At 24.9% G+C, this 26131-nt stretch overlaps 1 protein-coding gene across 1 annotated transcript in view; it reads right to left on the bottom strand.

The window, feature by feature from the left end:
• Positions 1–4672: 4672 nt before the first annotated feature.
• The window catches only part of LOC145833384 (dynein axonemal heavy chain 8-like), a 47646-nt gene continuing 26187 nt past the window's right edge, over positions 4673–26131 (bottom strand). The window contains exons 38-73 of the mRNA XM_082940563.1: positions 25519–25695; positions 25272–25408; positions 24704–24856; positions 23657–23849; positions 23010–23159; positions 22378–22550; positions 22130–22241; positions 21552–21717; positions 21331–21418; positions 21001–21164; positions 20265–20452; positions 19955–20091; positions 19807–19899; positions 19076–19288; positions 18704–18872; positions 17122–17283; positions 16727–16881; positions 16282–16482; positions 15667–15819; positions 14734–14894; positions 14445–14596; positions 14153–14304; positions 12240–12403; positions 11882–12018; positions 11176–11373; positions 10678–10887; positions 10408–10484; positions 10101–10228; positions 9881–10043; positions 9716–9814; positions 9367–9475; positions 9193–9302; positions 7942–8161; positions 7687–7857; positions 7030–7193; positions 4673–5026 (exon numbers count right to left, since the gene is read on the bottom strand). Coding sequence (XP_082796689.1) covers positions 4885–5026; positions 7030–7193; positions 7687–7857; positions 7942–8161; positions 9193–9302; positions 9367–9475; positions 9716–9814; positions 9881–10043; positions 10101–10228; positions 10408–10484; positions 10678–10887; positions 11176–11373; positions 11882–12018; positions 12240–12403; positions 14153–14304; positions 14445–14596; positions 14734–14894; positions 15667–15819; positions 16282–16482; positions 16727–16881; positions 17122–17283; positions 18704–18872; positions 19076–19288; positions 19807–19899; positions 19955–20091; positions 20265–20452; positions 21001–21164; positions 21331–21418; positions 21552–21717; positions 22130–22241; positions 22378–22550; positions 23010–23159; positions 23657–23849; positions 24704–24856; positions 25272–25408; positions 25519–25695 — 5541 coding nt within the window. The 3' untranslated portion in view covers positions 4673–4884. The remainder of the gene's footprint in view (positions 5027–7029; positions 7194–7686; positions 7858–7941; positions 8162–9192; positions 9303–9366; positions 9476–9715; positions 9815–9880; positions 10044–10100; positions 10229–10407; positions 10485–10677; positions 10888–11175; positions 11374–11881; positions 12019–12239; positions 12404–14152; positions 14305–14444; positions 14597–14733; positions 14895–15666; positions 15820–16281; positions 16483–16726; positions 16882–17121; positions 17284–18703; positions 18873–19075; positions 19289–19806; positions 19900–19954; positions 20092–20264; positions 20453–21000; positions 21165–21330; positions 21419–21551; positions 21718–22129; positions 22242–22377; positions 22551–23009; positions 23160–23656; positions 23850–24703; positions 24857–25271; positions 25409–25518; positions 25696–26131) is intronic.

Here is a 26131-nt window from a genome sequence, read left to right as displayed (position 1 = left end):
TTAAGGTAAGAAACTGTGTTAAAAAGTATAAAAACATTAGAAAGATGCTGTTAAAGTTACTTTAAATATGTTTATTAATACAAAAAAATTTGATGATGACAAAACTTTTATATTTGTATGATAGATTTTTTGAGTCAAATCAAAATTTTATCACTGAACATGAGAAAATTGTTAAAATTCCAGTATTTTCCTGGTTCTTGTAGTGATTTTTGTTCAAAATTACAGTTTTTCCAATTATTTTCAAAATTTCTCAAAATCCAGGTTTCCAGGTAAAATTGCAACCCTGGATACTTCAATGCTACATGTGTTTTATAAAAAAAATATTTAATTTTATTTAATTTATAATGGTATACAATATTAATTCTTATCTTTTAAATTTCATTACTTTATGCGTAAAACTTTTAGAAAATATTTTTTTGTTATTTATCAGTTTACAGTTCATTTGGCCTAAATTTCCTAATTCCAGATTTTTCCAAAAATCAAGGGTTAATAGCCTGTATACAAAAAAAAATTTCAGCTACTTTAATTTATATTATAGTTGTGGTCAAAAAATTAAGATTTGAATTTAAATTAGTTATCTAAAAACAAATTTTAAATTGATTAATTATTTAAAAACAAGTTTTAAGCAAACCATATTTATTAAGTTAGTTTTTTTAAATCATTACCTAAATTAGAAGTATTTATTGTGCAAGTATTGATTAAAAAAAACTTAATCAACTGTCCTGGGCATGACATTAAACTGTTCTGGTGTATGACTAGATAACCGAAAGGTTTCTTGTACATTAGGTCCTTAGGCGTATTTTTTGTCAATAATTAAAAACTTATTTTATATTTAGAGTTTTAATTGCAATGGTATTATACTTACAGAATACAGAAGTCTTTTTATTTCAGTGATTTTCCTTCAAGTTAAAGTCATGCCTTTGCTAATATTGTATGTATAATTGATTTTAAATAAGTTTATTGTTTACGGACGAATTGGGCTAAACATAGTTTTATTCTAGAATTTACTAACTAAACAGTGAACAAAAAAAATCTGCAACCTTCGATTTTCTACTTAATAAAATGTTTAATAAACATGAAACGTTTTACTTTTATAGTTAATTTTTAAATTTAATTTAGTTAGACTTCTAAAAATCATATAACTATATTTTTAGCCAACCACTATACATTTAATACATTTAGTTTATTTAATAGTATTTACTATGCTAAAATGTAGGATGAGCTCAGGCAATATAGGCATTAATCAAAATAGTGGATTTGGTTCGAACCTAAAAAAAAGAAATAAGTCCTACTAAATATTATCAAGTATTTTAATTTTATTTAAGAATTTTGGTGATAACTTTACGGGTTTTTAGTTTATTTTTAAAACTAAATTAAAGTAAAGTTTACTTTTAAAAAAATAGTTTTTCTACATAAAAACGCGTTTGAAAAGTTAATCTTTCAATAAGAAATCGAACTACTTTAAGAAAGTACGCAAAATTTTTACTGAAATAACTTATAATAATAACTAATGAAATTTACCGCAAGATCAACAGCATCCGAGATAACCTACGACCAGTTTCGTCCTAATTAGAACTAATTAGGCATGCGGAGTCGCGTGAAACCGCTGTTAATCTTTTCAACTTTACCCACAAACGGTCGCTTCAGTACTTCGTACTTAACTCCGCTTGGTTAGATCTTAACAGCGGTTACACGCGACTATGCCTTCTGAAATAACTACTGAAAAATTTAAGAAGAATTTTTTAAATCAGGGTTTCCCAAACTCATTTATATAAGCTTCCTTTTTTACAAAATTGAAAAATGACCGCCCTAGGTCATTACAAACCCAAAATATCTTGTGTAAGTTTCCAATCACACATAATTTGTGCCTTATATTTATTTTTCTCTTCAATACAAACCCTTAAATACATAGTGTAAGTTAACAGTATCTATAAATGTGTACCTAAAACCCCCTTTAAATCGGTTTACCACTCATGTCCCCCCTTTTCAGATTTTCGCCCCCTACTTGGTACGATAGTCCCTAAGGAGCCGTATAGAATACTGTAGGAAACCCCGGTGTAAATATTCCATTTATAAAACGGTTTTTAATTATAACATAAGCTCGTATCAATATACACTTGATAAGAGTTATTTTAGCTAAAATTTGTCTTTGGAAGTAAGTAAAGTTTAGAAAACAAACAAAAAAAACTTAATGATTTTATCTTTTTTAATTCTTTTGAAACAAAATCAGAAACACATTATAAACTTTTTGATCAAACATATTAAGAGGACAGTTTATAATACCTAAAGAAGGCTAAAATATTGTAATGCAGCACTCCTAATTTTCAATATTATTATCCTCATAAATAGACACACAAAAATATTAATGAAAAAAAATATATATATATAAAAGCTTACATAGTTGTAGGCATAAAAAAACTTAGTTAGTTCATGATTGCTGTTTGTTATGTAAAAACTTGTACAACTAAAAGCTACAAACGTAACTTATTGAACCGTTTGTAAAATACTAAAAACAACATTAGGCTTTATTTATTAAAAAATGCTAATGCAAACCTAAAAAACTGTACAAAGTCTGCAAAATTCCTCTGAAGCTTGATAATAACAGTAATAACAATAAGTACTTTTTTGTCTAGAGTTTTTTAATTGTGCTTATATAAACACCTTCGACATTAATGTTAGCTAGAATATTTATAATTTAGCCATTCAAATTTTAAAACTTTAAACTCTCTGATGATTCTAAGTTTTTGTGAGTTATCTATTTTATTAATTATTAATTTATTTTTACGCTCGAAGTCTTTTAGTATATAAAATAAAAACTAAATAGTTACTTAAGTTATGTCTTTGAGCGGGGTAGGTGTCAAATATGCACAAACAGACACTTTTGCACTAGAGATACTTTTATTATTATTTTTTTTTTACTATCACTGTTACCCCTAACCCTTGGTCGGTAACTTTTTATTTTACTTTTATCAATTATAATTTTCTTTTTTTTTAAGTATAACAGTTAACCCTAACCATTAAACTTTGTCAGTAATTTTTTTTTAAACTATTCATTTTATTGCTTTTTTTATTTTTTAGTATAACTGTTACTCCTTACCCTTGGTCCGTAATTTATTACCACTTTAATTTTTTTTTGATAATAATTTTATTTTAATTATTATCATTTTCTTTTAATTTAACTTTTTTAATTATCGTGCCAAAGTGTCTTTTTTTGCAAAAGTTTCTTTGTGCAAAAGTGTGCTATTGTGCTTATCTGACCCTTCGTGAATATTTGACTCGTCTCTTTGGTAAGATATTTAAACAGTATATAACTGTTTGTGGCAACATACTACCACCATCCTAATAATATTGTACATGCTAGTAAATTTATAGAATTATTTTGTTATAAGTTTTTTTTATTCTGATTTGGCGCCACAAATATTTCTGTAATAATTTTATTGTCAGAATTTAAAACTGTCATGGTTTGAATAGTCGCAATGTAACTTACACTATTTTGTCTACCTCATGCATTCTTAAAAGACTCTTTATTGTAATAGCACTTAAAAAACGATTTTGAAACAATGAAATTATCTCGTAACATTTTTAATAATTCTTATAATATATTTCAATGAATATACTACTGTTCTATTTTTTAAACTTTTTGTGCTGTTTTTTAGTACTTTTTTGTGATTATTATTGTATTACCTGGCTACTACCTTTATTAATACATAAAATTATCAAAATCGAAAAAAGATACTTAACTACTTATTAAAACTATTTTAGTATTTAATTTGATTCAATTATCCATGTCAAGTAATTAAAACGTTATAAGTAATAAGCATCTTATTGTTTAAACTACTATCTAATAGTTTTATTTTGAAAAGCAAAATTTTTTAAATAAGACCAAAGTAAAAATATAGCTATTTATATAACTATAAATTATAGTAAAAACTTATTTTTTTTTATATTAACTAATTTTTGGTTAACAATGTACTTAAGTTTTTATCAACCTGTAATTTTATCGTTTTCTTTAAACAGTTTTTTAGTTTTTTGAAGTCCGTTTTGTAGTGAAAGTTGTAATCTAAGAAATTCAAAATTTTATTATTCGTTAACTTGTATTTTCGTATTTAAATTAAATTTTCTGTCAGCTTTGTTTTAGCCAAGTTCTACAAACCACTAAATTTCATAAAAAAGATAACAATAATATATTATCAATGTATATTGTCCGTATATTAATATATTTAACCTAGTCTATTTTATTTTATGTGACATAAAAGATTTAAAAGTTTTGAAAATAGTTAAAAAGATAACAAATATAGCATATCTACAAATGTTTTAGAAACAATAAGACTATTTGAAAAAACAAGAAGCTAGTTTTTTTTTAGCTATTGGTCTTAATTTTGTTTTTAGCAGAAAATATTAATTACAAAATTTAAAGCTCTTCCTTGACGTGTTTATGTAACAAAAAATAATATTTTTTCAACATTTTTAATAAATATAATTTGTAGTTTGATCTTTGTTGAACATTTGTATACAAATTCGTTTAAAATAGATTGTGTAAATAATTTGAATTTTCAATCAGCATCAGATATATGTTTGAGTTTATTAATACACAAATCTGTTTAATAAGAGATTTAACATATTAGAAAACAATATGAGTATGAAAAAGCATTTTAAAGTCTTCGCTGTTAAAATAAAACAATATTATCAATTTTTAGTAGGTCAACAAGATTAGTTAATACATTGTAATGTATGTAACTGACTGTGAGTATAAGTCAGTAAAATTTAAAACGTTACAAAAATTTGCGCTTATTTCTAATTATGTAGACTAATCATGCAATAACAGATTTATAGAATAAACGTAATCACATTTAAAAACATCTTTGTAACTGTATTAAGTAAACTCTAGTAAGGTAAAAGTGTTGCTTTTACTCCTCTTAAACTAAAATTTAGATGTTCGGACCGTGGTATACTCAAATAAAAAATGACTTTTTCGAGTTGATTGATACTTTTAAATACAGGGCAGGATTGTTGTTCTGATGTTGATCTGTTTTTAATTGTTTAAATTATTTATAAACAAAGTTAAAAAGTTTAAACTAAATTAGTGTTATATTTGTTTTAAGTGTTAAACAACGGTTTTATGAGTATAAAAAAATTGTTTAAAAGTACCTATTAAATTTTTTTTATGTTTATCGTTTATTTTGAGAACAATAAGTAGAATTCTAAACTTATCTAAGGAGAAAAATACAAAATTGTATTAAAAAAAAAAGATTCTTTAATAATGTCTTAATATATTTTTGCTACAAATTTGTAGAATTTAATTATAACTAAAGAGCTCTACATGGAAAAACTATATTTTGTAGATGAAAACTTTGAAAGAGTAAGTTTGTATTGCAACTTTTGTAAAAAAAAAAAGGTTTTTTAAATATATAAAAAATTAGAAAAGCTTATCTTATTTTATGTTAAGAACAAGATTGCATTGCATGATCATTATTAACAATTCACGCGATATTCTACATACTAGTTTTGTCCTCATTAGGCAGACATATTCACGATGAATATGTCCGCTGTGTCATTCTAACTAAAAGTTATTAAGTACACAGCAATCGGGTGCACGACCATTCAAATTCGGACAATTAAAGTTGTTGTAAAAATGTTTAAAGGGCAACAACTATTTAAGTAATATTTATTTGAAAGGATAAACAAAGCGGTAATAGTTCTAATAATTACCTACAAACAGTTTTTTATTTCAGAAAAATTATAACTTTTTTTTAGGTACGGCTTAGTTAAGTTTTAATGATATTATTTTTTTAAGTTTTCTATATATGATATAATTCTTATTTGAAACTATCGTAAACTTCTTAATTAGTCCTACAACCGCTGTTTTATTTTATTCAAATATGTACTGCTTTTCTTAATTGTAGACCTTTAAATCATTTGAGTTGTCGGAATTTAAATTCTCATGTTACCAACAGCAGTCAAGCAATCGTTTGTAAGTACAGTCAAAAAATGAGGTAACTAAATCATCTGCAATTCAACGTCTAATACATAGTAAATTTCAGTTTGAATTCAGTGTTTCTTTTAATACGTAAGCATCATAGCTTTGCTGAATATAGCCAAAATACTGTTACTAGGTTACTTATCAACCGTGCGTAAATTCAACTCAAGTTTAAACTGACAATTTTTTTTTACTGTACGCACAAACATACGCTACATAATGTACATAATCAGGTTAGATTAACTAGTAGAATAATTCACCGTGAATATTTCTGTCTGATGTTTATCAATTATGACAAATACGGGTCTAAGAATGTCTTTTGGATTGCTGTTGATGGTCGTACGGTGCTATCTCTTGTTTATTTTATAGTGGCGATCAGTGGCGTCGCGTGGTATTTTTCTTAGGTGGTGCAAAAAAAATATCCGAGTTGATGGTGATCGATTTGCCCCTACTTGAGTTGTCTCTGCTCGAGTTTCCTCTGCTCGAGTTGCTTCTGCTCGAGTTGCCTCTTCTCGAGTTGCTTCTGCTCGAGTTGCTTCTTCACGATTTGCCTATTCTCGAGTTGCTTCTTCTCGAGTTATCTCTTCTCGAGTTGCTTGAATTGCCTGTGCTCTGCTTAGGTTTGTTTTCATTTTTTGTTTAAAATAACTTGTGGAATGATACTTAAACCTGCTGTTTCAGGGAATTTTCAACTTAGCTTACTTACCGCAAGATATTGATTTTGCAATATTTCTTTAAGAAATTTTGCTGTTTTGAGTTCATTTGCGGCAGTCAGCTAAGAGTTTGCGGTAGTGAAGTGAGCAAAATAGTCGTTTTTTAGATTGGAGTTTAATAAGAGATTTTGTTCTAAAAAATAACGAAAACGTTACAGATACTTAATTTTTTCTTACAAAATTTTAAGGTGGTGCAATTGCGGCAGTGCAACACCCCACGCGACACCCCTGGTGACGATGATGTTTCAACCTTTCTGAACATAGTCAAAATATCGCTACTAGTTTGTATTGTCGGAATGCGTTCTTAAAGAATTAAATTTACACCAATGTGTAACTTACTTATTCTTAGCACTAAAAGTTAAGTGAATTATTTGTGTTGAAGGCAGAGTACCATTAACAAGTTTTGATTGTTGGTCTGAAACTTCATTAATTGACCTTTCCCAACAACAACCTTGTATGTAGACTCCCCAAATAAAAAACCCTTCTGAAGGTGGGTCTCGTAGCTAAAATTATTTATAAATTAAAAATATTTGAAACATTACATTTGAAAGCTAAGTATACAGTATAGTTAAAAGTTTTCTACAGTTTTGTATGAGTTTAAGTATATTATTTTTACTAGTTTTTAAAGTATAGATTGTGCTTGTTTGAAGACTAAGCAGATAAAAATCTGTTTAAAAAAGTTTTAGATACATAGTAATTTATTAAGTTTTACACTTAATGAAAAGAAGTTAATTTAAAAATATGTTTTAAATATAACAAGTAAAGACAGCTGATTAAAATACTTTTTTACAAAACAAAAAATAACTTATGTTTTTCAAAACTAAATTTTTAATGAAATAAACTTGTTAAAAGCTAGTTTTAAAATTTAATTTTTTTATGTTAACTTATGATAAACAGTTTAAATCACTGAAATAATGTTTTATTTTAAAACATTGTTATAACTTGTTACTATAATAAAAAATAAGCTTTAGTAATAAGTACTTTAATTTTACTGACATGATCTTTGTCTCTTTGTGTGATTTCAGTTTTTAAGTGTAGTTTTTCTATTGGGCAAACATGTCCTAACTTAACTGCTAATTTTCTCATTGTGTCTTGTTTCATTATACTTATTAGTGTAGCTGGGTACCTATAGCAACCAAGCCAGTACGAAGCGATTCTCTCTTTACCCTAGAAATTATTTAAATTTACTTTATTCTTACTTCAGTTTTTTCATTACTCAAAAAAATATATTTTAAGATTAAATGAAATAACCAAGTTTATCATGCGTTCGAAGTGTTGATAACGGTTTCCAATTTCATGAACCCACTCGCTTAAACTTATTGATGGGTAATTGTTAATTCCAGCTTTCTCTAACCATACTCTTGGAATTCTGCTATTATTTAGCTCTAATGCTGTTACGACATCACAGTACTGAAGCTGATTTCCGTAACTTTCGAGAGAAGATATTGTACGAAATATACAAGTAGTAGACCTGTTGGTATAAATTACAAGCGGTATTTACGTTTCGTTTATTAATATACAAATTAACTAACTATTGTATTAGAATATTTATAAAAACTTATTTAATTTTATAAACGCAATTTAATTTTATTTAGAATTTAATATTTTATACTTTAAATAGTAAAAAATTTAAAAAAAAAGGTTGAAACTTTATAAAGTTTTAAGACATATTGTTTATAGAATGATAAAAAAATGCGCTCGAAAATTTTTGTCAAAGGACCTTTCGGTTATCGAGTCGTACACCACGTATAATTATTTATGATTTATGATATCGTATGATTATTTATGATTTCACCACGTATGATTATTTATGATTTCACCACGTATGATTGTTTATAGACAGTATGATTATTTATTACTGTACTTAAATGAACAAAAAGTGCTTTGTACAAATTGCTTGAATATTTATTAGATTGATGAAATTATTGCACAAAGAGTTAACTACATAATAAGACTTATAATTAAACTCAAATACGAAGACAGCTGATAAAATATTTACAAATCAAACGAATTAAACTTCTTTATATCTATATATTTAAATTAACAAAAGAAAAAATTAAAAAACATTAGAAGAACAAAAGTTATATAAGTTTTATAAACAAAAAAAAAAAAAAAACTATTTTTGGAATATGTTTGAGTTTGGGCTTAATTGAAATAAAAACTACATAAAACTCTTATGATGACAAATCACTAACTATTTCAAAAATAACTATGATTTATTAAATTAAATAGCGTATTCAGTTTGTTTAGTATCTGAGTTTTTAAAAATTTCTCAGACTAAGTTGTAATTCATTAAAAAACAACAATATGACAAAATATTGGTTTACTGTTTTTAAGAAAAGTATGGTGAAACACTGATGCATTTCATATTTGAAAATGTAAATCGCCCTACTTTAAAATATTTTTTAATGCGAACTAATGAATGGCTCTTGTTTTATATAGTCATCAGTATAAAAATTGTACTTAATGGTAATTTTTATATAAAAGAAAAAAAGTAATCACCTTTTAATTTCAACCAATAGTTCAGTAAAAAAAATAATTTCTAGTTGCAACCAGTCTGAAAACTCGTTATTATTTCCTTTACTTCTGTTTATTTTTTCATTCACAGCTTCCTGAAACATAGAAAATGCGATATAAGAATTAGAAATTGATTTAAACTTTATAAAAAACACTTACTAATGACCAGGGTTGAGGTGTCTTACTTAGACAAAAACTGCAGGTATCAAGCAAGTTAGCAGTTTTATTTGCATCAAGCTCTGAAGCTAAGTACAAAGACAATCCATCTCTAGAAGTTTAGACTTATATATTCTTATGATAATATTTTATTTACTTTAAGTCATTTAGAAAATGGTACTATAATTTTTTTTGTTGTTGGAAAATGTATTTGTTGGTTTATTCTTTAGTGTGTACTTTAAAACCCTTATAGTTATAGTTAAAAAGTTAAAGTATTAAATTTGATAGTTTAAAAAAAATTTACTAAGTTAGGTTTTACCTATATACATAAAACAAGAGAAATTTTTATAACCTTTGAAGTGTGCCCGAAAAAACAGAAGTAGTAGATTTAAAACTTAGATTTTTCTGAGGTGTTATTGTTTCTGAGGTGTGTTCTAGAATGCTTTTGAACCTTTATATAAGTGGTGTTGTTATTTAAAACAATTTTTATTTACAAATTATTTTATAAATATATCACCTTGATGTTGTGTAAAAGTTCGATAAAATTTTATCATCGTCTGAACTATGTAGCCCGCAAATTTCTGACTTTTCCAAAAGATATTTTGGAATGTTTTGTATCTCTTGTAACATATAACTTATTTTTGTAAATTGTGCAAACTTTGGTGAGAAAATGCTTTTAGCTGTTCGAAGTTAATTGATGTCAGTCAAAAATTTTATAACAATAAAGATCAACCTACTTTTAAAAATGTCGTTTTCTTTTTTTGACGGGTTTTGGCACAAGTATTTATCAGTGAGTGATTTTAAACTACTTTCATCCAATACATTTAAAAATTGTTTCCCGTAGACATCATTTACGATTTTGTGTCTAAATAAAAATACTTTAATAAAGATTTAATAGAGTAAAATAAAATTTTCAAATACAAAACTTGTCATTAGATTGTTATAATTTTAAAATTAATTAAAAATAGTCTAGTTTCATAAGTTATTATTACTAAATACAGAGTTAGCTTTTAATTTTATCAAGTTTAATTAGAAATATTCTACCTTAATTCAGGCCATTTAAAATTTTTAACGGTACTGCTGGACGATGGTAAATTCTTTCTTGCAAGTTCCATAGCTTGCTACAAGTTTTGTTGTTTATGCATACTTAATATTTACTAATAGTTTAATATATTTTTAATGGTTTAATAAAATCTTTTTGTAGTGAATTAAAATATTTGTAAGTTTAGTGCTTAAGAAGTAAAGTTGTTCTTAGTTTTTTTTTGGTAAATTTTCTTTAAGGTTAGTGTTTCTGAAAATAAAATTTGTGTAAACTTCCAAGTCTTCGTAGGTAATGTTTTTTTCTAGAAAGCCACCTTCTATAAATCCATGGGTTAACTTACATCTTTGTAATATTGAAGCATGTAAAATTGAAATACAACTAATTACATTAATCCAGTCAGGTCGCTTTGTCGATGGTAAGCTTTCAAATACACTTTTAAATATATTTGATTTAAAAGCATTTAAAAGTGTTTGCTTGAACATCTGCAAGTTTATAAATCTATGATCATATAATCGTAAAATTAAAAGACTATGTTTCAATGAAAAAAGTTTAAACCAACTTTTTAAGTAAACTGTTCTCGTCTTAAATGATTATTAAAATACTAAACTACATTAAAAACGATTTTGAAAGAACTTTGACCAAATTAGTAAAAAAATCATAAAGAAAAAATAATTTACGTTAGATAGTATGATAAAAACAAAAGCTAAAAACTACCTTAAAAATTGCTAAAAAACTAGTAGTAATGATTTTAAGAAATGTTTGCTACTAACCCTTGGAGTGTTTAAGCACACCTTTGAAAACTTGTTAAACATTTCTAATGGATTTTCATGATATGTATTATTAACTTTATAGGTTGCAAAAACATAAAATATACCAAAAGATTTCTTTTTCACTTCACTGATAAATTTCATAATCATTTGAAAAACTTTTTCGTTTAAATGTGCATTACGGATACAAACGCAGTCAACCTAAAAATGGTTTAAAAAAAGTATTTTCATTAGATTAGAACAAATTAAACTACTATAATTGATTGTTTTTAAAGTTCAGTTTCATAATTACTACTTCTCAAGTTCGTCATTAATTTTTTTTTTATTAACTTTTATGCTTTTTTATAGTCAGCTTACTTGGTTTAGATTTTTTGTTATAATTCTAACACTACAGAATTAATCATAAGGTTTTTACCAACAAATATTAAACAAAAATTAAAAAAAAAAAGTTTAAATACTGTGTAGTAAATAAATTTACCAAAAAGTATTTTCAGTAATTACATTAACGATATAACAGACAAGTTGAAATTCAAAAACAAAAAAACAAAACAAAAAAAAAACAAATAAATACTTAAAAGTAAGAACATTTATTTTCAAATGGTCTAAGTTCTTATATAGTTAATAGTATGCAATGCACTGCTGTATACAAGAAAAATTAATAAGCACGTTTTGTTTTTACATAAAAAAATATATCACTATACAAGTCAACCTCTTTAATTTTATTTTGCAATATTTGTTTCTGTATATTATACTCTTCCTTATTTCCGTTTATTTCAATTATAAATATGGACTTTGTTAAAGTTTTTTCTTTAAATTCCGACAAAACTTCCAAAATCCGACTATCATCTGGAAAGACAATTTAATTAAAGTACTTTTTTATCTAAAGCACACTATAAATAATTGTTCATTAATTTTTCTAAAGTTTAATATTTTAAACTTCTTCAAGCCCTTTCATATTATAGAGGTTTTCAATTCTAAAATTACTCTATTTTATTGAATTTAAAACTCGTAGTTTTTTCATAGCTCACTACTTTACTTAAAAGTCTAAAAGTGTATAGTAAACCAACCGTCAGTAAAGTAAAGGATAGTTCTAGCTATTGTATTTTCTTTCAAAGATCTTTCATTGATTGTTGGAAAAGCGTTAATACTATTTTGATTGTCATACTTTTTCCCAAGAACTTTTGAAACAAACTGTGAAATTAAATGATGCAAATCATCTGGACGTATTGATCTGTTTTTTTTATAAATATGGTAATATTTATATTAAATTTATACAAAAATGTTTTTGTAGAGCAGAAGTCGGCAAACTAAGGATAGTAAGCAAAAGTTTTTGGTTTTAACGTATTATTAGATTAAAAACGACATGCAAATTAAGCAAATTTTTTTAAAAGTTTCGAATGAGGTAAAAATAATGACCCCGTCTCTGAACAAAAAAAAAAGCAAAAAAATAAGCATTGATAACATTAAATAAAACGAGCTTGTTAGCTTTTTTATATATTTTATTAAAACGTAAAGAAGTATCAAATTTAAGACAGTAAGAAGCATGAAATAAAATTAATTATTTACTTTTATTGTTTTTATAATTAAAAACTACGTTTTTTACTAAAAATTATTGTTCCTTAAACACCTATAATAAAATAACATTCCTAAAACACCTTCTTTAAATTCGGATTTATGCTCATTTTCTTAACTTCCTTTATTTTTAAATGAGCCTTCTAAAGTAAAAATGAAGAGCATACAGTCAAGCTCTAAATAGATAAAAACATCGACTCAAAAGTTGAACAAGTAATATAAAGATTTTGAAGTCATGATTTTTAATTGATCCTAATTTTTAACAAACTTGATCTTAATTTAATTAGATCAAAAAATGGGTAGTTTAATGATCATTTTATAAAAATTTTCATTTAAACTACTAATAATTCATAGGTTAAGATTTGAAAATTTTACGACGGCCCTAAAAGACTTTTTTCTAACAAGACTTGCCCGCGAAAGACTTTCTTAGTAAACCACGTTCGTTATTTATAAAAGTCTGCTGACATCTGTTTTAGAGTAAAAGTATTTATTTAATTTCTTACTACTTCTGAGTTTCTTCAGCATAAGATAAACTAAATACATAAAATATTTTTGTATAAGTTGTTTAGAAAACTATACAGATATCTAAAATATAAAAACAGGCTTTTTTTAACCTAATTTAAGTTTTTACGTAAATTGAAAACTTTTTCAAAACGCTTGTGAGGACACTTGTGACACTTGTGAGGCAAGTGGACACTTGTGAGGCAAGTAAAGAAATATACGTTTTCAAATTTATACAAAACTTTATACAATATTTGATGTTTAAACTTTTTTAAATTAAATTAACTTTATTTTTACAAAGAGGTCAATAATGTAAAGTGATTAAATAGCTTACAACATTAGTTTTTATAGACAAATAAAATTTATATTAAAAAGTCTTCTAGAAAAAAAAAACTGCATCATGCATCATTAACATCAATGCACATAAAAAAAATTAATGAAAATGACTAGTCCGACTACGCTTAAACTTTAAAACAGCTTTAACAAGTAAAATAAATTTAAAAGAGTAAATTTGATCATTTAGTACTTAGCTTTAATACTTTTTTATAAGTTTATTTTAAGAATAACAAGTTTTAGAATGATGTAAATGTTCTAACGATATAGGCGTTTGAAAAATTCACTTATAGCAGCACATTAACAAGAAATTAGTAAAGATTAATTAATCTTGCAAGAAAAATAAATGCAAAATATTTTAATATTTTAAACAAAAATAGATATCATTAGAAATTCCAAGTATTGGTCGTTATAACTAAAAAAAAGTAAAACAATAGCTGACAGTTTTTACTGAATTATAACAATATCAGTTTTAGAATAACTAATAATAGTTGATATATAAGTGAGTTCTTTTATTTTTAATTATGTTAGTTTAATTTTATAAGACTTTCATCTTTAGTTTTATTGCAAAAACCTCATAACGAGGAGAACTTGAATAGGAGTAAAACTGGCACCATCAGGTATTTCGACTTTCTTGTCTCCTTCACACAAATTCCTCCATTGTGCTTCTTTGCTACTCATTTTATCAAAAGCACTTTTAAACCAACTAAAACATGTTCCTAGAGTCTGTGATGTATAAAACAATTTTAGTAAAAATTGATAACTGTTAAATAAGTTATCAGTTGTACAAGTCTGTTTTTTAGCTAATATCTTTATGAAAAGTTAAATGAATTTTAAGAAAGCTTAGGATTAGTAAATGCCCTAACTCGTAAGTTTTTATGTTGATCATCACTCATCCAGTCGAATGGTTTTGAAACTTTCATTCGGGAAAGATCAAGGCTAGAGTTTTTTGCTTGAATTATTGATAAACAATAATCTGATGAAACTAAAAATTCTTTTTCCCCAAACTGGATATTGTCTGCAATTTTTTAATTAAATAAGAAAATATGTTGTTTGTGATTATAAACTTTGCAAAAAGAATTCATACTAAAGCGTAGAATTAAAAGTTTACGTTATCAGTCGAAGAATAATCTCTGACAGAAATTAAAAACTAGCCGTTTTTCGATTCCATTTCTAGGGCTAGCTCTAATGCAAATAAAATCTGATCCTTTTCTTGTAAACTTTGACTTATTTGGTTATAGATGTAGTAAACCATTTCATTACAAACATTTTTTTGAGCTGATGACTCTGATTTCTCAATACAACAGTCGTATAATCTATTTTTTTTTAAACTTGTTAGTTTTAACAAGTAGTTTTATTATACAGTGGAAATTTACTAAACAACTATGTTAAGACACTAAGGAGGTACAACTGCTTGCAATTTTTCAAACTTACGACAAAGTTTTAATAGTTTTTAGAGAAATAGTAGCGAATAATTATTGAAATTTTGACAATTCAAATTCTACTAATTCTAGATTACTGTGAACTAATTCTTTAAAAATATACTTTTTAAAGTTTTTTTACCACCATACTCTTCTTTATTAAACTTTCAAGAATATGTTATATTAAATAAAAACCTAAATTGTTTTTTGAGACATGTAAAAATAAATTATAAAATTTACTGAAGTTTAATATTCTTAGAAAATAATATTTTTTTCTTTAAGTAGTTTATAAATTTTCATCATAGTTTTATTTATATGACCATCAGGTAAACAAAATTTAAACTAATACTTTTAAAATTCTTATTTACTTTTTCAGACATGGCTCCTTATTTTTTTAAATAAGAATGTGAATTGTCGCGGTTTGAAATGTCATAATTTAAAATTATTGTATAGTTAAAAAATAATTTACAATTTTATGTTGAATTCACACAAAAATACCATTATTTTAAGATAAAACTGGAACCTTCTAAAAACATATTTTTAATCTCAATGTTATTTTTAACTTATATAACAATTTTTATAGTTAAACCTTAAGGGAAAGTATTCTATTAAATTACTAATGTTAGAGTAAAACACAAAACATGTATAAACGTTTTTTTACACTTACGATAAGAAAATTGTCCAATCAACTATGTAATATGTTTGTAAACATGTCATTGTTTGTGCTACTTTAAATAAAAGAGCACCGTATTCTGGAATTTCTTTAAAACTTTCTTTGTTTCTAAGCAGTAGATCATAATCAGATAAAAGTCTTGTTTGACTGAAAAAATAATTATTAGCAAAATTTATTCTATGCACTCTAAAACGTTGACTTTTAAGTACAGTTTTCTATTTATTTAGACTCTTCAAACTAATCTATTAAAACGTTTTTTTATGAAAGATGTTTGATTAAATTTAAATAAAGTACTAAAAGTAAAAATGACTGATTTTAAAAGTTAGTAATCTAAAATAGAGCAAATTATCTTTAATAAAGTTGACTTTCTTAATTAATACGTAAAAATTTGTTAATTTCTTTTTGGTTGATAATAAAGACGATCAAAATAAATTACAGTCTGTTTATTAATAGTTGTAAGTTAAAAAACATGTGTCTTATTTGAATAAAAAAATATTTTCTGATGACCGGCAAAAATTATTCTATTGAAATTAAAATCTTTAGCAGTATAAACAATTTAATTTTTTTTTATAATATAAGTAAAAGTATTTAAAATAAAAGTAATTTTACCTCAAATCTTGTACGTTGTAGTTTGCCAGCATGTCGCTGGTACTAACTATTAGTTTAAAATTTTCTAGCACATTCTTACTATTATAGAGTACATTGATAATTTTATTCTCAGTCAATTTGAGTAGAATTTTCTTTTTAACTATTTTTTCTTTCATCGATTCAATCTCGGAATAAAGCTTTTGTTTTTTTACCACAAGAAACCTATTTTGTCAAGCAATTTATTGAAAAACTGTTATACTAAAAATATAATTAGACTAATTTTTTAAAAAGAACGATCATATATTTTAAGACTTTGACCAATTTTTAAACATTCGTAAAAATATTTAGTGTTTAAGAATTTCAAAAAGTATACTATGAGTATGAAAACAAAATGATAAGAAAGGGTAATAAAATAAACATATTTTTTTATTAAAAAAAAAAGAGCTATCAGTTATATTCTTTAAACCTTGACAACAGATGGTTTTGAACTACTTCACTTGAGTACTGATAATTTATGACACGAGTTTTTGAGCTTAATTCAATTGGAATATATTGTGGACTCTCAGTAGTGTGAATTACAAGTTTGAAGCTGTTGCTACATTCTACTTTAAACTTACCAATCTGAAGAGCATAAACGAAGTTATATAATTAAAAAAAAAGCAACTATGGTCAAACTCAATTAAACAAAATTAGTTTTATTGACAAAGAAGCAAAACATAGTTTACTTTTTTCTCGACTATTATATCAACATGAAAATTTGCATTAAAGCTATAAAAAAACTCTCAAACTGTTTAAAGAACTTAAAAAAATTATAAAAGTAAAACATTTTCATTTATTAGAAAAATCAACTTTTTTATGTACCTTGTTTTTAAAATTTTTGTTTGAAGTCTTATTAAAAAACTTGTTTGAGGAACGTAGTACATCGATTATTTTTTCATCTTCAGACAATTTATTTACATCACAATAACTAATTAATAAAGTTTTTCCTTCACTGAGACATGTTTTAAGTTGGTTTTTCAAATCCTTTGTAATTCAAAAGTAGTATTAGTATTTAATTTTTTTTTGTTAGAAAAAGTAATTGACACTATCTTTTTATCTAGACAGAGTAAAGTATTAGAATTATTTTTACTAAAACTTCAGCTCAACTGGTAATAATTTTTAATTTAAAAATTGTTTTAAATATGATTGTATAGGTTAAACCGTTTAATTAAATCAATAAACAATCTTTTAAGTAGCTTAAAATCTTATCAGGTAATAAAAAATGACATAAATAAAACTTCTAATTTATATTTTATCTCTTTCACAAACAAGTAAAAGTTATACTAAAATTGTTATTGTGCGTTGTGTCTTTTGAAGATAACATAAAAAAGACAGACTGAAAACTCACACCCAAAATCTACAGAAAGTTATTTTCACGGTTTTTACTTAAACTTTCAATTTTTTTGCAGTAAACATAGAAAATTTTGTCTGATTAGAACTTTATATAGAAGGGCAAAAAAATCTTCTCAGCAGACTTTTTAATTGATGAGTTAAGTAGTTTAAAGTAAATTCTCAAAATAAATGGGTATGCTAAAACGCTAATGAATATATTATTAAAGTCACAGTCGTTTAATTCAAGTGAAGCTAAAAAAGTCACAAGCAGAACAAATTTTTCATAAAATCCCAGAGTTATTTTCATCTCCAAACCAAAACTTAATCAAACGGTAAAAGACCATATGACAATAGAAGAATAAAGTTTTGTTGTCTAAACATTTGAATGCTACTGCGAAAGTAGCTACAATGGGCAAACTTCCAGACATCTAAAAACAAGAATCAAATTTCATGTGTTAAAATAAATCTCGTACATTAATGATAGAAAAGACAAATATAGAAAGAAATAGTATAAGATCGTCTATAACTGAACACCTAGTGAATAATCCTGTTTATAGAAAAAAAAAATTATAGGTTTAAAAATTTAAGACAATGCTCAAATGTTTTAGAACTAGTATTGTTTATTGAACGATAAAAAAATACTTTTAAAAATTTGGTCCTAGAACCTGGTACACGAAAAACCTTTCAGTTATACTTTATTTATTTTAGTTAACTAATCAGACTCATAGATTTTCAATAAATTTAGATAAAGCTAAACTATGTAAAAAGACAAAATCTGGTTACACTATAGCTCAATTTAATAAAAATAGTTTTTGGTTAATTTGAATTTTATTTTTGTTAATCAAACTTGTATTTAATAAATTAACTGGTTTAGTTTTTGTAATATACATGTATTTTTTGTTTTATCTTTTATCGATTCAGTTGTTTTTTCCATGACAAAATTTTTTCAAATATATTGAAAACTGAAATTTGAGTTGTTCATTAATTTATATATTTTGTTTTGTTTTTGTTGAAAATAAATAAAAGTATAAAAAACATTTAGAAAATTTTTTTAACCAAAGACTAGACAAACTTGGTATAGTATAACTTGTGCATTCTTGTTTTCGGAAGCAAACCATTCACAAAACCCTCCATGCGGGTCGCATACTAATGGCCAGACAGGATCATAATGAACATTCACCAAACAACTGTTATCATCATTGTCATGAACTTTTTTTTCTGCCTCAAAAAAATCTGATAGTCTAAAAAAGAAGTAAAATTAGCCGTAAACAAAGCACAGAAAGTTTTCACTACCAATACAACACAGTTTATATCATATGGCTAAATTAGTTATTATATTATTAGACTGCTTTTCTCAGACGTAAAAACCTAATAAAAATAACCGGAAGTGTTTAAAGATGCTTTGAAAAACGATTGTTCAAACGATTTAAATACAGTAACTTACTTGAGATTTTTGAAAATGAGTTTGTCAGGTAAAGACAAGTCGTAATGCTTGCAAACTCTTGTGTAAAATTTTATCATTCTTCTCCTTTCATCTATAGTCATCTGACTACAATATACAATATAACATGATGCTAATATGCAGTTTGTTACTAGTTCTTCTTTTGTTATAGACTCTGTGTAAGCTTTCTTCAATTTAGTTTGTAATGCTTTGGAACTAAAAATCATAAGTATTTTTTTAAACCTTTGAATATTACTTTAAACTTTAAAAAAACACAAATAAAAGGGTAAACTTAGTTGATAAAGAGTAAAATTAATTCTTGATTTAGTTTTTATACAAATAAATCTTCAATAGTTTTGTTTAAAATTAAAATAAAAATCTCAACGCTTCAGAATTATATAGCAGTTCTAACATAATTGCTTACTGAAGACGAATTTTTTTGAAAGTACTTTAGGCAATGTAACGAGTACTTATAACTTTGTAGATTTTTTTGTAAAAAAAAATATTTAAAACGAGAATTATATAAAAAAAATTACATAATTATTTAATGTAACATAATTTATGAAAAAAGTTGTCACAACCACTTTTTACTTATATAACAAAAATTAACATTGAAGAATAAAAAGTGTTTTTTTTTAAATAAAGTTTCTTAAAGTTTTTTTTATACGCTAACTTAAATATTTGTCTTTAAGTTTTAAGCTACTAGTTTTCTAGTGTTTTATTCTACATCTTACTTTTCTATAAGCGTATTAGCAGAAGAAATAGTTGATTTTAAGAAGTCAGACTTTAACTTTATTCTGTGTTTGACATCAATAGACTTTTCGTACCTGGTTTATTTAATGTGTTAGTTTAAAAAATGTTACATATTGCAATGCTTTTTACCTTTCTTGTAAAGTTTTAACATTAGACTGAATATCTTGAACACTACTTTCACTGATCTCTTTTATTAAACCAAACTTGTTTGTTTCCTCTGTTATTGTAGTACGTTCTTTACATTGTGCCAAATTGTCATTTTCAAGCTAAATTTTTGATTGTTTTTAGTCATAAACTAATTTTTTTTTTCAAAATTTAAATAAAATTCTCATCTTAAAAAAAGATTTTGTTCGCTTAACAAAATGCAAAAAGTAAAAGAATTATTAAATTTTCGTAAACGTTATCTAAAAAAATAAATACAGTAAAGCCACTTAACAACCTTTTTCTTTACAGCTTCTTGCTGGTTCATTACTTCTAGTTCATGCTCAAGAATATCTAGTTTTTTAACTGCAGTAGATAAAGGAGCACATCTCCTAGAATACTCGATTATTGATACAGTAAATTCAACAAGAACTGCAGCATCTTCGCTACTGTACTTTGCTGCTGCTATTGTAATGCCTCTATACTCTGTAATTGAATAATATCTACAGATTCAAAAACCATTTGTGCCTTTAACTTAAGCAAAAAAACATAGTTCGTTAAGCTGAAACAATCTTAAAAGTATGGAAAATGAAAAGAGTTTTAGAATGACTCAAAAATGAAAAAATTGAGTTAGAAACTACAATATTAAGTATATTAAGAAAAAAACTTTAACAAAGCAAAAAACTAAAGAACTAAATATTCAAAAATACAGGCAATCATTGGAACGTTGTGGTTATTAGTACGTTTGCTTGTATTAATTATCGCTTTAATTAATTTAACGTTTTAAACTAACTCAATTCGTCTGAATAAAATATATTAGACTAATAGCAAAAAGTAACTAATGTTAACAATTTCAAAGTGTTTTCAAGGTTTTTGACCAACTATTTACCGTATACTTAACAGAATGCGAATGTTTTCAAAAGATATCAAAAAAAAAAAAGGATAAGTTTGTAAAATGATTAAAAATAGCATAAGTAAAACTTTAAAAAGTAAAATAAAATTAAATCTACAAACTTATATATTTCAAAAACTACTTGAACTATTTGTTTGTCTCTTTTTCGCCCTAATATGTTTAGTACCGTCTTTACAAAGTAGAGATCCTTCCCCAGTCACACCTTTTTCATCGTCACCTCCCTTGTGAAGGTATTGCTCGATTTCAACTAAGTGCTTTTCTTTTAAACCTCTTTCCCATTCGATGCTTTAAGGATTGAAAAGTATTTAAAAAGAAAAAGTGTATGACAAACTTTACTAAAACGACTTATTTTTCCTAATGCTAAAATAAAGTAAAAAAAAATGCTATGATAACAAAAGCTGTTTCTGAAGTAAGTGATTGTATAATTATCAAAAAGAAACATGATTCAAACCTGTGTATTAGCTCTACAAATCGGGTAGTATCGTTCATAAAATTCTGAATACTTTTCCATTTATCTAAGTCAACTAGTTGCTTTTTATCTGTTAAACATAATTTGAAAAAAATTTTGACCTTAATAAATTTTATAATGAGAAATTAAAGTAAATGCACTGTTAGTAAATATACTTTTAGTGTGGTTCAAAGTTTGTTCAAACTTAGTTGTTCTTGTCTTACGTTCAGCAGTTACAGATTTCCTTTTATTTAAACTGTTAGTTGTGACAGAGGAACGGTTAGACATTGTACGGAGTTTAACTTCTCCATCAGAGGATTGTGTTCTAGTTTCTTCGTTTTTTTTAATCCATGGTTTTGAATTAAGTAAAACCATCACCATTTCTAAAACCTTTAATTTATTGATACATTTCAATTATGGTCATACTTTACCCAAATATTTAAAACAAGATTCTAAGTGTAAATGTTATACACTAGATTCATAAAAAAAACATTTTAAATAAATATTGTATAACTTTAGTTTTATCAAAATACTTTATTTAAGTTTAAAAATTTGAATAAAAATACGAACAGCTTTAAGGGTAATTCTATATATTAAATGTAGTAAATCAAACTACAACTACAAAAATAGTGTATACAAAAAAAAAATAGTTAAAAAAAAACTTCTGAAAAAACGTTTTTTTCCTAAATATTTTAAGCTTGATATTTAAATATTTATTAAAACATTAATCAAAGACATTAATGTTTCTTTTCTACAAAATATTTTTTCTAAAGAAAATAGTAAAAATAAAACAACTGTTTACTTGTGCAACTAGTAAAGGAGGCTTGTTAAATGCTTTCAGTCTTTCAATGCAATTTCTGTCAACTTTTTGCATCCAATACTCCACTTGATTTTTTGTTTTCAGTAAACTGAGCCTGTAATTTAAAGTAACTGAGTCAAGCTACTGATCAAGTTTTATTAAATAAAGAAAGTGGAACTTTACACTTTTAGTTTATTAAAAAAATAAAATTTAGTGCTTTATTACAATTTTTTATACTACTGGTTACCTACCTGGCATCGTCAACCATTAGTTTTGCTGATCTCATCTCCTCGTCTATTTTTACTTTTTTGTGGTTGTCTTGATCACATTTCATTCTATCAAATCTGATGTCATAACTATCCCGGCTTTTTTTTAATAATTCATCAAGGTCATCAAAATCACTGTCCTCGTAAGTTTCTTTGACCTGATGAATTAATTACTTGAATGTTGAAGTATTTATTCAACATAAAAGAAAGTTACACTTTTTCACTTAAAAAGAATGTAACTAGTATCAAAATTAGTTTAATTCAAAATTCAGCAAGATTTCACAGTAGATTTAAAATTATTTGTTCGTATAATGAAATATATCATTTAACATCATTATTAAAGAAATATATAGATTTATAGAGTTATAGCAAAATTTATTTAAAAATTATCAGATAGAATTGACTATAGGAATTCAAACAGAATTTTTTAGAATGTTTTTAAAAGTAGGAGGCTATTGCATAAAATAGTTTATAAAAATATTATAAAGTGATGTCTTTTGCATTTATCTGTTCGAATTTCAATAGGTATTTTATTAATGTGGTTTTTTTAATGATAGGAATTAAAATTCTAAATTTATTCAAATACTTTAAAACAAATTTTTGCCATTCAGTGTAACCTTTAAAAGAGTATTTAAAGTGTTTTTTTCTTTTAAAGTACTATTTGACTTTAAAGAGTTTAGCTTTTCGAGTTTTGAACTTTCAACAGTAAGGTTTCTGTAGTTTTCTTCAACGTGTACAGAAGCTTTTTCAAAGGTCGCTGATAAAATCTATATTAATATTTAAAAATAACCAAGATGTTTTCTTAAACAATGAAAATAATGATAAACAACAATTAATACTTTTAATAATAATATAAATGTTCTGATGACTAAAATTAGTTATTGTAAAGTATTTCAACTGTATAGTTATAATTTAAAAAAATTGTCGCACTTTGTTTATTTGAATAATAAAAATACTTTTTTTACTTTACATACAATTTTTTTACACTTCATTTTTTTTTTTTCTCATGTTCTTTTTTTTAATCGTAAACAGTTCAAAAATATATAAACCTTACATATATGTGTAAATCACTATTTTTAAAAATATATGTTTTTTCATAACTTTTATAAAGACTAAATATTTTTGCATTTTATTGTTTCAAATTTCTAGTATTTTTTATTTTGATTGGTCATTTTTAAATATTGAATAAAAATAAAACTATTTAAAACCTTACAATTTAAAATTTATTGTTACAAAAAAGACTTATAATAGTTTCAAAATAAACCTTTAACTCTTCTTTTTTTCTATTAACTTCGTTTTCAAAATTTTCAAAACTTTTAATTGTTTCTCTTATTTTAATTGCTGTATCATGAAGCTGTTTGCTTTTTTCACTGTATATTTCATTAAAGCAGTTCATTAGTCGCAAAAAAAAGCTTGGTCCACAGAATAGCTCTTTAGTAGATTTTTTTTCAGAGTTCCTGATAAAAAAAGAGTACTTTTCAAGATTAAAAAGTAAGATAAAGACGAAATACTTTAGTAAATTTTAGATGCTTATAAGTTACAAAAAAATAAACTAAATCAGTTTTCAAAATTAAAAGATTAAAGCTTTGAGTATTTTACATGCATATTTATCAAAGCAGTAAATTAGAATGACGACTAAACTATAGAAAACTACATTTATGCAATTTTATGCAAAATTTTAGAGTTGCTTGTTTAAATAGGGTTTTCGAATACGTTATTTAAAAAAAAATCTACCTATAAAAACATTTTTTTTTAAACAACTATTTATTCTAACTATTATTAACAACTTAAGCAATGTTTATCATATTTCTAAGAATTTCAATGTATTCTAAGTATAGATTAAAAAACTGGTATTTCTTAAACTAGAAATTTTGCATTAAAAAATCTGATTAATTTTTTTTGCTGCTAAAAGTTTCTTAAAGTGGTTGTACTTATAGTTAGTAATAATTTTTATATTATTCAAAGTAAAACAAAAAAAAGATGTACTCAAATATAAAAACGTAACATTTTTGCAATTTTTGGATAAAAACGCTGTCAAACGTGCAAGTTTAGCAAACTTAATCAATTTTTTAGAGACGTAATCTAGCCTAAACTTATTCCAAACAATTCCTATTAAAAAACGCAAAAAATGTAAGTTTTGTGTATATGAAATCTATTGAAAATATTTTCAATTATTTACTTAAGTGTCAAAATTTTGACAAGCTATGGAAAAATACAACATAAAATGGTTTTAGATTTACAATAAAAAGAATATAACTTAAAACTATAATTTTTAAAAGTAACAAAAAATTTTTTCTTCTTATATTGTTACCTGTATAAAAGTTTCATTCTTTCTTGTAAAATTTGATTAGAGAATGGTAAGTTTTGAACTTCAACTTGTTTATTTGATGTAAAGTCATCAATGACAACTGTATGAGATACAGGGCCTGAAGAATTCAACTGATTGAATTCTTTTAATGTCAAGCTTAAAAATGAACATTAGTTATTATTTTTTATAAACTTTAGTTTTAAAACGTAAAACAAAAAAAAAATAATAAGTTAAACGAATTTGATTTGTTATATTAACGATTAAAATGTTAAGTTTTTACCTTTAACTTTGTAATACCTTATAAGTTATTTTCAATCTACTAACTGTATAAACATTTTATAAAGAAAATATTTAGTATATAAAATTGTGCTGATACTATTATAAACTTTATATTTAGTTTTGTGTAAAATGTTTACAGATTTTAAAGAAAGGTAAATTTAAGTGAAAAACTTTGTCACTTATTTGATTAGTTTTTATAACTGCTTTAAATGCTTTAAACTGCTTTAAATGTTTTTTTATGGCTTAAAATTTGTGCTAAAATTTAAATAAAAAGCATGTAAATTTCTATTACCTATGAATATTAGCTAGAGCCATTGCTACTGATTCTCTAGTTTTGTGAAGAATATCAGTTGCCACTTTCTTTTCGTTTATAAAAAATTCTGCTTTTTTGATAAGAACTTCTTGTTGCCAACTTTTCAACCACAGTATCTAGTTAAAGGTTGAGAAAGTAAAAATAAGCCTTCGAAAAACTAATTCAAATCTATATTGTTAAAAATTAGTTTAAAGAAAGCCGTTCATTTATCAATTAGTTTAGAAACCTGACACTTAGACATTATTGCAGGAAATTTTTCAAATGAATCAGCTAGTAGCCGATGCTGAGGTGGAAGAGAAATGATCAGTCGCAAGTTTTTTAAGACGTTTGATCTAAAAAAGCTGGTAGTATCTAGTTGAGATGACATACTTATAAATTTGCGCTTCAACTTGATAAGTAACCCCTGAAATTATTATTTTTTCTTTATCAGTGAACAAAAAGTTCATTAAATATAATTATCAGTTGTTTAGATTTTTTAATTGTAAAACTTAAACAAAATAATTTTTTTTACACCATCATCAAGTTCTAATTACAGTTTTAAGTGCATTCGCATTAAGTTGCAAACTAGAAATGTTGGGCAAGTTTCAGACACTTTTGATAAGTCGTCAATTAAAATATTAACTTATAACTTATATATTCTATTTTCATATAATTAAATTTGAAAATAGATTGTTATTTTAAACTATTAAATATTTTTTAAATACCATAAACAGTATTAATAAACTCATAAACAGTTGCCACATTGTCAAGACAAACAATTCGATTCGTAATTTTTTAGTTCTAACACGTCTTAAATTTATTAATATATACGTAATTAGAACTAAACTTAATATTAATTA

This window comes from Thalia democratica, chromosome 4 (genome assembly GCF_965202585.1).
Source record: "Thalia democratica chromosome 4, ktThaDemo2.hap1.1, whole genome shotgun sequence".
In the NCBI taxonomy this organism is placed as follows: domain Eukaryota; kingdom Metazoa; phylum Chordata; class Thaliacea; order Salpida; family Salpidae; genus Thalia; species Thalia democratica.
This window is presented reverse-complemented; position numbering and strand designations above follow the sequence as displayed.